This window comes from Petaurus breviceps, unplaced genomic scaffold (genome assembly GCF_028583685.1).
Source record: "Petaurus breviceps papuanus isolate PSGF00001 unplaced genomic scaffold, PetGlider_PUasm1.0 172, whole genome shotgun sequence".
In the NCBI taxonomy this organism is placed as follows: Eukaryota; Metazoa; Chordata; class Mammalia; order Diprotodontia; family Petauridae; genus Petaurus; species Petaurus breviceps.
Window position 1 is genome coordinate 1632381 of NW_027185755.1, and position 11950 is coordinate 1644330.

Genomic DNA, 11950 nt, shown 5'->3' on the forward strand with positions numbered 1-11950 from the left:
TGGACCTCAAGATGAAACTCACAACATGGTACCATTAACTAATTCTATGAATTTATTGAGAATCATTGAGTTCTTGTTACTTGTTAGTTGTTTGACCGTGGGCAAATTATCCCTTCTCCTCTCTGAGCCTCAGTTTCCTCATCTGTAAAATGAGTAGGGCAAGACACGCTATGAACTTTGCAGGGCTGTTGTGGTAGAAGTGCACTGTTAACTCTGATTGTAATGGAAAGGTGCTATTATCAATTACGATTAATTTATTGGAGGCTTTTGTTTCATTATGGACCCAAATCTCCTGGTGAATTGGGATGGCGAGAGTGAGTGAAGAATATTTCTACTGAAAAAGAGGGTCCAGGTCTGAAACTCACAGGAAGATGGGTGTAAATTGTTATTGGAGGATTGGTTTTTAGAAAAGAAACCAATCCACAATGGAACCACAGTCATTCTTAAAATGGAACAGGGGAAAGAGCTTGGATATGAAATTAGAGAATTGGGTTGGAATCCTGCTCTGGCAGCTAGGTGGCCTTGAATCAATCATTTTTTTCCCCCTGTGCCTGTGTTTCTTCATATATAAAATAAAGGTAGTTGGACTTTTTTTTTTTAAGTCATGGACCTTTTAGCATTTTGATGAAGCCTCCCTTTCAGGATAATGCTGTTAAATGCATGAAACCAAATGTGCAAGATATGAAGGAAATCAATTACATTGAAATACAGTTATCAAAATATTTTGAAAAATCAAGTTCATGGGGGCAGCCAGGTGGTGCAGAGAACCAGCCCTGGAGTCAGGAGGACCTGAGTTCAAATTTGACCCCAGGCACTTGACACTCTGTGATCCTGGGTGAGTCACTTAACCTCATTGCCTTGCAAAAACAAACAACAAATCCACAGATTCCGGTCAAGCACCCCTGGACTAGAGTACCTTCAAGGTCTATTCTAGGTGTCAATATATGATTTTAGGATTTTACAATCCCTCAAGGGAGAAGCCAAAGGGGAAATGGGATCACCAGACCTGTCCTATATCCCAGCCTGAGTTTCATGTCCATCTTCTCTGATCTCCTTACAGATTAATTCAGTCCTGCTGATGTGGACCCTTTGGATCCTGAGAAAGAAGTTGTCCAGTGTCAACGCAGAAGTATCAACCCTCAAAGACAACAGGTGGGCTTAGTTAGAAGCCCATTGGACCAAGTGCTTCCCTTCAAGGTGGACACACCATGGGATTGAGGGCTAGGCCAGGAGGGATCCCTCCCTGATGCCACAGGGGCCTGGATGGAACAACCTAGAGTCAGTCCAGGGCTCACCTCAGAACACACACTCTCTTAGTGGTTTCCTGCTATCATACCATAAATTGTTGGGGTCACAGGATAATATAGAGCCTGAGACCTTTAATAGTGTATCTCAAAAAGCATCATAGGATGAATGAACATGAGAAAAAGATTGTATTTAGTTCTTATTAGGTACCAGGCGCTGGAGATATAAATATAAGTAAGAGAGACAGTCCCTTTCTTTAAAATCCTCTCATTTTAATGGAGAAAGACTACAATAAGAGGAACTAGAAAAGAACAGAGGGGAAAATGTACACGTGGTCACATGATTTGGAAATGGCTAAGAAGTGACATGCTGATCTATTTCCAGGCCAGATAGATAAAGGAAAGTTAACCTCTTAAAGCCTAGGGTAGTACCAGAGACAGAGAGAGACACACACACAGACAGACAGAGAGACAGAGAGAGAGATGAAGATGATGACCAGAGTTCAGTCAGCATGACTTGGAAATGGCCAGGAAGTGTCCTGGTAGTCTGGTTCTGGGCAAGATAAGGGAAGAGCTCATCTGGGGAGCTCAAGGCCCCAGGGGCAGCATTGGATCTCTCCTGTGAGTGGATAGCTGAAGGGAGCGGGCTGTGCAACGTTGTACCAGACACTTCAATGCACAGGGGTCTGGTGAGGCATTAGAAAACAATCACTTTTCTGGTTTTCCAAATCACTTTGCAATGCTTCCTTTGTCCCAGTTATTAGCCCATATTTTTAACTTTTGTTCCTTTCTCTAAACTAATTTCTTTGGGGGAGGGTTGCCTAGATGCGACTTGAAGCAAATCTGTCCCACTGAGTTGGCCCCAGAGACATTTCTGTGGTATTTGGTAGCTTGTGGTTGGAGATTCCTTTTGCTCATTCTGTGGTCATCCTGTGGTTGAGACAGTCTCCTCTCCCCCTGATTGATGCTAAATATTGGTGCAAAAGCAGATGCATCCTGTCAGCTGAGCTCCTTGAACACTACCATAAGGTTGACACATATGTAAATCAGTTATTGGCATTACAGGTCCCTCTAACACTCAGCTGTGCTCCAACACATTTAGATGCATCAACAAGGGAAAAAGAACCCAGCTCCACTCTTCTGAGTGCCCTTTCTTCCAGGAATACCTCCTCATCTTATACTTGGAAAACTGATTTTTTGAACCAAAGCCTGGAACTTTACATTTACTCCTTTTCAATCTTACCTTACTAGGTAATGCTTCAGCATTCGAATTAGCCTGTTGTGATCTTCTCACATCCCATCTCTTGCTGTTGTTGAGGGACAGAGTATCTTGTTTGTAGAATAGCAAGGGGGCTTCTGTCATTGGAGTGAAGAGTACATGATGGGGCATAAGGTGTAAGAAGACTGGAAGTGGGCAGTGCTGGCTTATGAAGGGTTTTGAAATGCCAAACAAAAGGTTTTTTATTTGATCCTGGAGGTGATAGGGAACCACTGGGGTTTACTGAGTAGGGGGTGTGTGACATGGTCAGACCTATACTTAAGGAAAATTACTTTGATGGCTGAATGGAGCACAGGTTAGAGTGGGGAGAGATTTGGGGTAGGCAGACCAACCTGCAGGCTATTGCAATAGTCTAAGCATAAGGTGATAAGGGTCTGCAATAGGATGGAGACAGTATCAGAGGAGAGAAGAAGGCATATTTGAGAGATATTGCAGAAGTGAAATCAGCTTGCCTTGGCAATGGATTAGACACAGAAGGAAGGGTTGACAGATAGTGAGGAGTCAAGGAAGACACCTAGGTTGTCAGCTTGGGAGACTGGGAAGATGGTGGTATCTTTGATAGTGACAGGGAAGTTTAGAAGTGGGAGAGAAGGTTTCGGGTAAAAAAATAAAGAGTTCCACTTTGAATACATTGAGTTTAAGATTTCTAATGGGCATCTGGAGATTTGAGACCACAGATCAGCAGAGAGGGAAGATTGAAGAATCATCAGTGCAGAAATGATAATTATATCCATGGGAGCTGATAAGATCACCATGTGAAGTAGTATAGAGGGAGAAGAGAAAAGGACCAGGGCAGAATTCTAAGGAATACCTGCGGTTTGAGGATGTGACCTGGATAAGGACCCAGGAAAGTATACTGAGAAGGAGCAGTCTGGTAGATAGGAGGAGAACCAGGAAAGAGTAGTGTTGGGAAAACCAAGAGAGAAAATCAAGGAGGGGAAGGTGATCAAGAGCATCCAAGGCTGTAGAGAGGTCAAGAATGAGGATTGAGAAAAGGCCACTGATTTTGACAATTGAAAGATCATTGATGAATTCCCTTTTCTTATTTACCTAATTCTTCTTCATTCCTCCCTGTTCATGTTTCTGGATTTCTTCTCATAAATATATTTGTTAATAGATAAAAGTTACTTTGTTTCCCCTTTTATCTGTAGTCATGGAAGGGGGACAGATTTTCACCATTGCCCTGACTCTTTCAGTAGTAAAGACAAGTTGACATCTAGCAAACGCTAACTCATTGTTATTTTCTATGCACACCATCTAACAATAAAGGGTATTCTGAGAGTAGCTGCCAAACTATCTTTGATTCTCAGAGAGCTCGATGCCTCTTTCCCCTTAGCTCTGGCATTATATGGATAGCAATATTTATTTCTTTCATCTAAGTTGTGTGTGTGTATATGGGGGGGGTGTATGTATTAATCAATCAAGTTTTGGCTGAGCCCCCAACCTACTAGGAAAATTCCTCCTCTCTTTTCTTTCCCTGGTTCATGTTTCATTAATTCTCCTATGAGTCAAGGCTATATTGTGATAAATATTTAATTGAATTAAATTTAAAGAAATACAAATAGAGACATTAAACAATATGCAGAAAAAGATATAGACCATAAATAGACATACATTATCTCTCTGGACCCATTCCCTTCCAAGGCTTTTGGGGATGAAATTCATCTTTCCTTTTCTTAGCTGAATGTAGAAGTCCAGTTCTCAAGTGCTTCCATATGGGAACTGAGAAACAGGATTTCTCCACCTGTACCTCCATAGTGCCCAAAGTTAGACTTTCCATTGATACACTGCAAGAATCTTGGGAGTCCATTGGGAATCTCTCCTGAAGTTGACACAGCTTGTTAAGCAGAGTGGCACCAGGTTCTGGGTCAGGGTTCTCAAAATGCTCATCTCATTTCAGTCTTCTCACTACATCTCTGACCCTCTAGGCCTTGAACAAAGTCTGTTGGGCTTTCACAAAAGGAAAAGATAGCTTATGTCTGCTATTAGATTTCCTTAAAAATCAAATGACTTAAGGAAGGGGAATCAGACTGCTCCCAGTTAACTGATATCTTTCTTACCCCAATCTCTCTGTAAAGTTCAGCCACATCCCATGAACATTCCTTTTCTATAAAAAGGAAAGGAAGGGAAGAAGAAAGGAAAGAAGGAAGGAAAGGAAGGAGGGAGGAAAGAACCAATAAAATAAAGGAAGGGAATAAACATTTATTAAGCATCAACTATGTGTTAAATATTTTACAAATATTGCCTCATTTGGTCCATTCTGGGCTTAGTATGAGTAACGCCATGAGAAAAAGCAGAGATGGGAGACAACAGGAAAGTGCTAGATGTAGGAATCAGAAAGATTTACATTCAAATCTTGCTTGAGACATTGAATAGGTGTGACCCTAGGCAAATCATTTAAAGTTTCTGAGCCTTAGTTCCCTTAATTGTTAAATGAGGGGGTTGGACTCCATTTCTGCTCCAAATCCATGCTTCTATCCTCCTACAAATAAGAGATGAACCTAGTGCAATTGGATCAGAGAGCACTGGAAATTTCAGATAAGGTTGGAGTCAGATAGTGTAGGTAGGGCCTTGAATGTCAGGAAAGAGACTGTACTTTATGTGGCAGGCAACAGGAATGACAGAACATTTTTGAATTGAGGAGTGATGTTCCCAGAAGAGTTCTGAGATAAATGTGGGAATGATTATTTGGGGGGGGGGGAGTAAAAAAATGGAGGCAGTGAGGTCAGTTATGAGACTGTTATAAAAGTCCAAATGAAAAGTGATGGAACCCGCACCAGGGTGCTGACTCTGAGTAGTGAGGAGGAGACAGATGTGCAGAGTGAACAGGATCATAGATTTAGACCTAAGAGTGACCATAGAAGCCATCTGACCCAACTATCCCATTTTACAGATGAGGAAACTGAGGCTCAAAGAGGGTAAATGGCAGCTAGTGAGGACCTGAGTTGTAATATGAATCTAAATTTTCTTGCTTCCAAGTTCAACACTCTATTCACTATGCCATAGAGCCTCTTTAAGGCTGAGGGTAACAGATGTGTCAGAGACATAGGAGCTTTCAAACCTGAATGATTGGGAGGATGGTGAAAGCAAAAACAGGGAAGCAGAGCAATTACTAGGAATTTTTGAGCCCAGGGCAAGTACTATAAATTGAGCCCAGAATAAGCTGTTTTAAGGGGGTTGGTGGAGCACCTCCCCATGGAAGGAGTCAAAGACTCTTTGACGTTGTAGTGAAGAGATATCATGGTTGTTGAGGTGGTAGGGCAGGGTAGAGGAGGAAGTCACCCTAACTTGTCATCTTATAGCTTCTTATTTGAACTATTCTGGATGACTAGGTGCTAAGCTCTTATCTTTCTATACTTTAGAAGGATTGCAAGTGCTAACAGAATGCTCTAGATCAGCATTCTCTAAATTTGGTACCCTGTGCAAAAACCCCTATCACCTCACCTTGGGTAAATATCTCTTCAAGAAATTTAGGGGAATGATTCCATTTCCCAATCTTCTCTGCACAGGTTACTAACATTTAAAGCCTTTGCTCAACTCTTCATCCTGGGAAGCTCCTGGATTCTGGGGATTTTTCAGATTGGTCCCATAGCAAGCATCATGGCTTACTTATTTACCATCGTCAATAGCCTGCAAGGAACCTTCATTTTCATCATCCACTGTGTCCTCAATCGCCAGGTAAAACTCATAGCTACCCCTTCCTCTTCCATGTGGCCTTCCCTTCATAAAGGTGGCTGAAGCCCAGCAATGAATAACCATGTTTCTCAATCTCCAGGTGCGAGAAGAGTATAAAAAATGTTTCACAGGGAAGGCCAAATCCAGCACCACTTCTCAGACGTCAGGGATCTTTTTATCTTCAATGCCATCCACTTCTAAATCGGTAAGCGTTGGACTGAGGTAGGAAAGAATCTCCCTCATTAGAGTATGTAGCTAGGAAGGAGGGTTATCAGAGAGGAAAGGGCTTCCAAAAGTTGGCAGGAAACACACTTTTATTAAGCATTTATGTGCCTGGACTGGGCCAAGTTCTAGGAATACTAATACAAGCACAAAGGAAGATAGTGCCTGTCTTTATGGAGCTTATATTCTGAAGTAGGAAAACCACACAAGAAAGGGAGGTGAAAAGGAGTAGTGGGAGAGGGCAGGAGAGCATGCGTGTGCGTGCGTGTGCGTGCGTGTGCATGCGTGTGTGTGTGTGTGTGTGTGAAGGGGGGGAGGGATGAAGGTACCTGAAGAGGCACGTAGTGTCAAAGTTTGCATGGAAAGAATGTGATGACTGAGGATAGAGACAATTAAATGTAGTCCCTGCCCTCTCTGGGCTTATACCCTACTAGGGAGATCTAATAGGTATAACAGACCAAATGTCAATGTCCACAAATATTTACTGAACCTTATAATAAATCTGCTTATTCATTCATTCTTACTTTCCTAAGACTTATTCGGGGTAGGTAGATTGGGCTTGGAACCAGAGAGACTCATCTTCATGGATTCAGATCCGGCCTCAGACTCATACTAGCTATGTGACCCTGGGCAAGTCAAACAGGGCAAAACCCTGTTTGCCTCAGTTCTTCACTTGTAAAATGAGCTGGAGAAGAAAATAGCAACCCACTCCAAAATCTTTGCCAAGAAAATCCCAACTGGGGTCATGAAGAGCCAGACACAACTGTAAAATGACTGAACAATAAAAGTCTTATTCATTTATTCACCCCACAAATATTTATTAACTATGGTGTACTTCATAAGAGGGAAGACACAAAATTAAAGTAAGATGTGGTCCCTACTCAAATGGAACTTATAATCTGATAGACATATGAATTAAACTAATTCTAGTAAAAATATCACCTACATTCATCAGACAGGTATGGGACAAAGTGCTTTTAGTTCAGAGGGGGAAGGGCTTTACAGTCAGGGGATTCAGTAAAGACTTCACAATGGATATGGCATATGATTTGGGTTTTAGAGAATGGGTAGGAATTCAGTAGGCAAAGAGGTCTGCTCATCATTGATTTACTCATTCAATACATGTTTACTGTGCCCTTCTATTCATTCATTCAAAAGTGTGTATTGACCACTCATTACGTGTGTATGGGGGTGCTGTGTTAAGTACTGTTGGAGATACAAAGATGGAGCTTAAGCATTTCCACAATCTGATTGTGTAGAAGTACTGGAAAGGATGTTATCAGAAACACATGACCAGAAAAACAGATAGGTCAATAATGTAGTAAGAGAAAGAGAGAAACTGATGACCAGCTCATGTACTCCATTCTTATCAAGAGACATCAAGAGATAAGAGGAAAGTTCACATCATATTAAGCAATATGCATACTTTCCTGGGGACCTTGGGTAAGTCTCTTAAACTTCCCGAGTCTCAATCTCCTCACCTGTAAAATTAGGCTCAATGGACTCTGAGGCTTCTTCCAGCTCTAGGTGTATGATCCTACCGGTATATGACAGGATACGGACAAGCAACACCAAGGATGTCCAGCACGAATGAGTTGGGATCTGCCTCATTGGAAGGAGCACCCTCACTGATGAGATCATGGGTCTACTGAAGTATAATCAAAACTCCACTCAGACCTATGTCTTGCTCTTCCTTTTCTTCTCCTATTCTACATTTTGGACAAAAATGCACTTCTAGTTGTTATCCAGTCTTCTTCTGCCCTCTCCTGTCTCCTTGTATTCCTACAATCCACCTTCCATGTCTGGAATGAGCTCCTTCCATATTTCCATCCATTCACATCCTTCTCTTTCTTCCAGGATCAGCTCAGGTACCATTTTTTCCCATGATTTCCCCCCATGAAGATCCTTCCAACTGAAAGTGATCTTTCCCTCTTCAAATTTCTTATATTGTTTTACCTTGATCCTTCCTTTGTCTTTCTCATATTCTCTCTTGTACCATAATTTTCTATGTCTTTATAATGTCTCCCCTATTGGGGTATATGTTCCTTGAGGGTAAGGATTATGTCATTTGCCTTCTTTATATCTTAAGAGTCATCACAATACCTTATAAATAGTAGACACTTTAACAAAAGTGTGTTGGATTGAAGGAGCACACACATGCATTCACATAAAAACACATGTGGATATGATTGGTAAAAATTTTTCTCCAGCATGCTAGTGTGACTGCCATATTTGGACTCTAACATATGATTGCCCAGGTGCTTATGACACTAAAGAGAATAAGGATGAGGAAAACAGCTGTGTTGAATCAAATATACAGAGAGAGTATCCATGCTAGAGGTGATATAATTGTGAAGGTGCTGAGGTACTATTAGACACAAAAAGTTGCCTGATAAAATAGAGAAATGTGTTTCTTTATAAAAATAAGGGGATAGATTTGTTCACTAAAAAATTTAAACAATACATTTATTGATTTATTAAAATAAATTGATATGTTAAAATAAAGGTATCTGAAGGAAGGGAAGATACCAAAGATGTGGAAATCCAACCTCTAACCTTGTGAATAAAGGCAGCTAGGTGGTGCAGTGGTTAAAGTAAAGGACCTGAAGCCAGGAAGACTCATCCACATTAGTTCAAATATGAACTCAGACACATACTAACTAGCTGTATGAGCCTGTCCAAGTCACTTAACCTGTTTTCCTCAGTTCTTCATCTGTCAAATGAGCTAGAGAAGAAAATGGCAAAATGCTCCAGTATCTTTGTCAAGAAAACTCCAAATGGGGCCATGAAGAGTTGGACATGATTGAAACAACTCAACCACAAAAACTTTTTAATACTAAGCCCCCCACCCTGCAAAGATTCTTGGGAGAACATAAACAACAACCAAGTCATATTCCTATTCAGCCACATATATCAAATCTTTATGAGGATCATCTCTACACAAAACCAGTGCATTCTCTATGAAGATATTAGCAAGGAAAAAGTGGGTTTTCACAGGCCATATTCAACAGTGGATTAGATATTTGCTATCTTATAATTAATGAAAAATTTCAAGATTATAAGATCCCATTGTGTTTATTGCTGTTGGTTATGAAAAAGCAATTGATTCAGAAGATTCGCCTTATAGGCTCTTTTAGAGCAAGGGGTCTCCCATCTGTACATCAAGATCATTCTTTGGAAGATAAAATAATGAAATAACCCTGTTAAATGACCCTGATAACAAACATCAGATGAAGTATGAAACTGATAGTGGTATGCTCACCAAAGGCACTATTTACTCCTATGATGGAGGAGATCAAGTGTAGAGTCTAAACCAAAGAGGGATTCCTTATAAGGAACCTTCTAAGGTCCTTTAGATACCCCTATTTATGGATGACTGACATTGTAATGATTGAATCAATCCCTTCATCCTGGAAGAGATCTAGTATTACTCAAAGGAGTTTGGTTTGTTCATCCACACAGGAAAGACTAAGTGGAGGAAGAAGGTCTACTACCCAGATTTCAATATGCATATGATTGGACAGCCTATAGAACTTGTCCAACAGTATGTATATCTGGGACAGACAATCAGACAATGAATTGGGCCCAGGGAGAAAGTGAGGAAGGCCTTCAGCAAGTTAACTGTTGTGAACTTTTGGGGGAACATGGACAAGAGTCACATAGGATGGGTAGGCATGAATGGGTTGCATTCTGTATCATTGGAGGGAATTTCCAAATAATGAGATCATACATTCATTTGTGTATTTGAACAAAATTGAACAGGACTTGGTAACAACCCTTCAGGAATTTACAATTTTGAATATGAAGAAATACAATCCAAAGGAGAATGTTATTGTGGGCTGGTGCATTAGCAGAAAATACTGAGAGCTTAGAGGAAGGAGAGAAATATTTTGACTGGTATTATGAGTGAAGATTTCTTGGTATTTGGACTTGACCTGGAAGAACAGGAAGGACATTGACAGGCAGAGAAGGTGGGAGAGCATTCTGGGAAACTGGGCTGAGTAAAGTGTAGAGACAGAAAAATCCCAGGGATGGTCAGGGTAAGAAAGACATCTAGTTGGCTTGGAGCTCCCTGAATGAACCTTGGTCTCTCCCAATTGAAGTAACACATTTGAAGATGGCAGGAATAGAAACTGAAGCTTCTTGGGAGGGGGGAAGGTTATGATATTGGTCCTTCTTTCTATAATCTAGGAAATTATTCTTTTTCTCTCCCAGGGCTGAAGTCTATTTTAGTTCTGGAAAACATCACAGAATAACAAGAAAAGTGTCAGCAAAGACAAATTCACTGGGATTCTTTTGCAAACTATCTGAAGTTTAACATGATAATGCAGCAGGATAGTCACCTGATCCATTTGTCAAGTACAGAGAAGACACCTGAGTTATCTATCTCCCACCATGATTCCCTTTGCCCACTTTGAAGTGATGACTTCTGCTCCAAAAATCAAAGGCTACCGGGATAGTTAGTTCTTATCCCTTGGGGGAACAAAGGCCACATTTCCTGAGTTTGGTCAATTTTGTTGACAAATATTATTTCTATTTCTTAATTTATTTTTTGTGAAATATCTCTCCCCATCCAAATAGCAAAGATTTATTTTTTTCCTTTTCATTCCATTCCCTCTCCCAATTGAAAAAAAAAATCTTGCAATAAATATGGATAGTTAAATAAAATAAATTCTTCCATTGGCCTCATCCCAAAGTATGAGTGTAATTTTACATACTTAATCCATCACCTCTTTTCAGGAGGTAAGTAGCATGCTTTATCACTGATTCTCAGGAATCATGTTTGATTCTTGTGTATTAATCTGAGTTCTTTAGTCTTTCAAAATTCTTCATTTTTACAATGCTTTCATTGTGATGTAAATGGCTCCATTTGCTTCCCTCTGCATCAGTTCATACAAGTCTTCCCAGTTTTCTTTGAACAACTTGCTATGAATAAATGCCATTTGTTGCTTCTATGATCATGGATGAGTCCCATTCCTTCTGACTTCGGTTTCCTTATCTCTCAAGGGGGAGGTGGACTTAATGATGAGGCCTCGGTGATAAATTTCCTAAAGTCTCTTCTATCTCTAAATCCTATCATTTATGAAAAGTGATCTTTGGTAGGTCATTTAACTTTTATAGCTGTAAAATTAGAGAATTATGCTAATGATCTCTAATGTCCTTTCCTGCTTTATACCCTAGGAGTCTTAGAGTAGCCATGAACAGAGCAATCTCTTTCCATTACTTTTCCCTCTGGGAAGTTTATTTGGGGTAGCAACAATGATTCTACTCTCCCCCGAGACAAATTTCCCTTCATTTTCAAAAATGACCAAGACAACCCAAAGGATCCACTCTACTTGCCCACATGACTTCCCTTCAAGCCCTTTATGTTCCAGTTACACTGAATGATTGTCAAATCCTTATTCTAATCTTTCCGTTTCCATTCTCCAGGACTTTGCTCAAACTATCTTCATGCCTATAAATGGACTCCCTTTCCCCCTTTCATCATCATCTGCTAAAGTTCCACCTTCCAAGGCCACAAGGCCTTTCC

The 11950-nt window shown here is 40.5% G+C and overlaps 1 protein-coding gene across 3 annotated transcripts in view; it reads left to right on the forward strand.

Annotated features, from left to right (window-relative positions):
* ADGRE1 (adhesion G protein-coupled receptor E1) overlaps positions 1-11408 on the forward strand; it is a 45556-nt gene extending 34148 nt beyond the window's left edge. The window contains exons 17-20 of one of the 3 annotated variants that reach the window (XM_069082905.1): positions 1061-1152; positions 6033-6201; positions 6299-6403; positions 10636-11408. In XM_069082905.1, the coding sequence (XP_068939006.1) occupies positions 1061-1152; positions 6033-6201; positions 6299-6403; positions 10636-10641 (372 nt within the window). In that variant the 3' untranslated portion in view covers positions 10642-11408. Of the gene's footprint in view, positions 1-1060; positions 1153-6032; positions 6202-6298; positions 6404-6953; positions 7655-10635 lie in introns of those variants that run through there. The other 2 variants (XM_069082906.1, XM_069082904.1) reach the window with 2 other exon arrangements.
* The last annotated feature ends 542 nt before the right edge of the window (positions 11409-11950 follow it).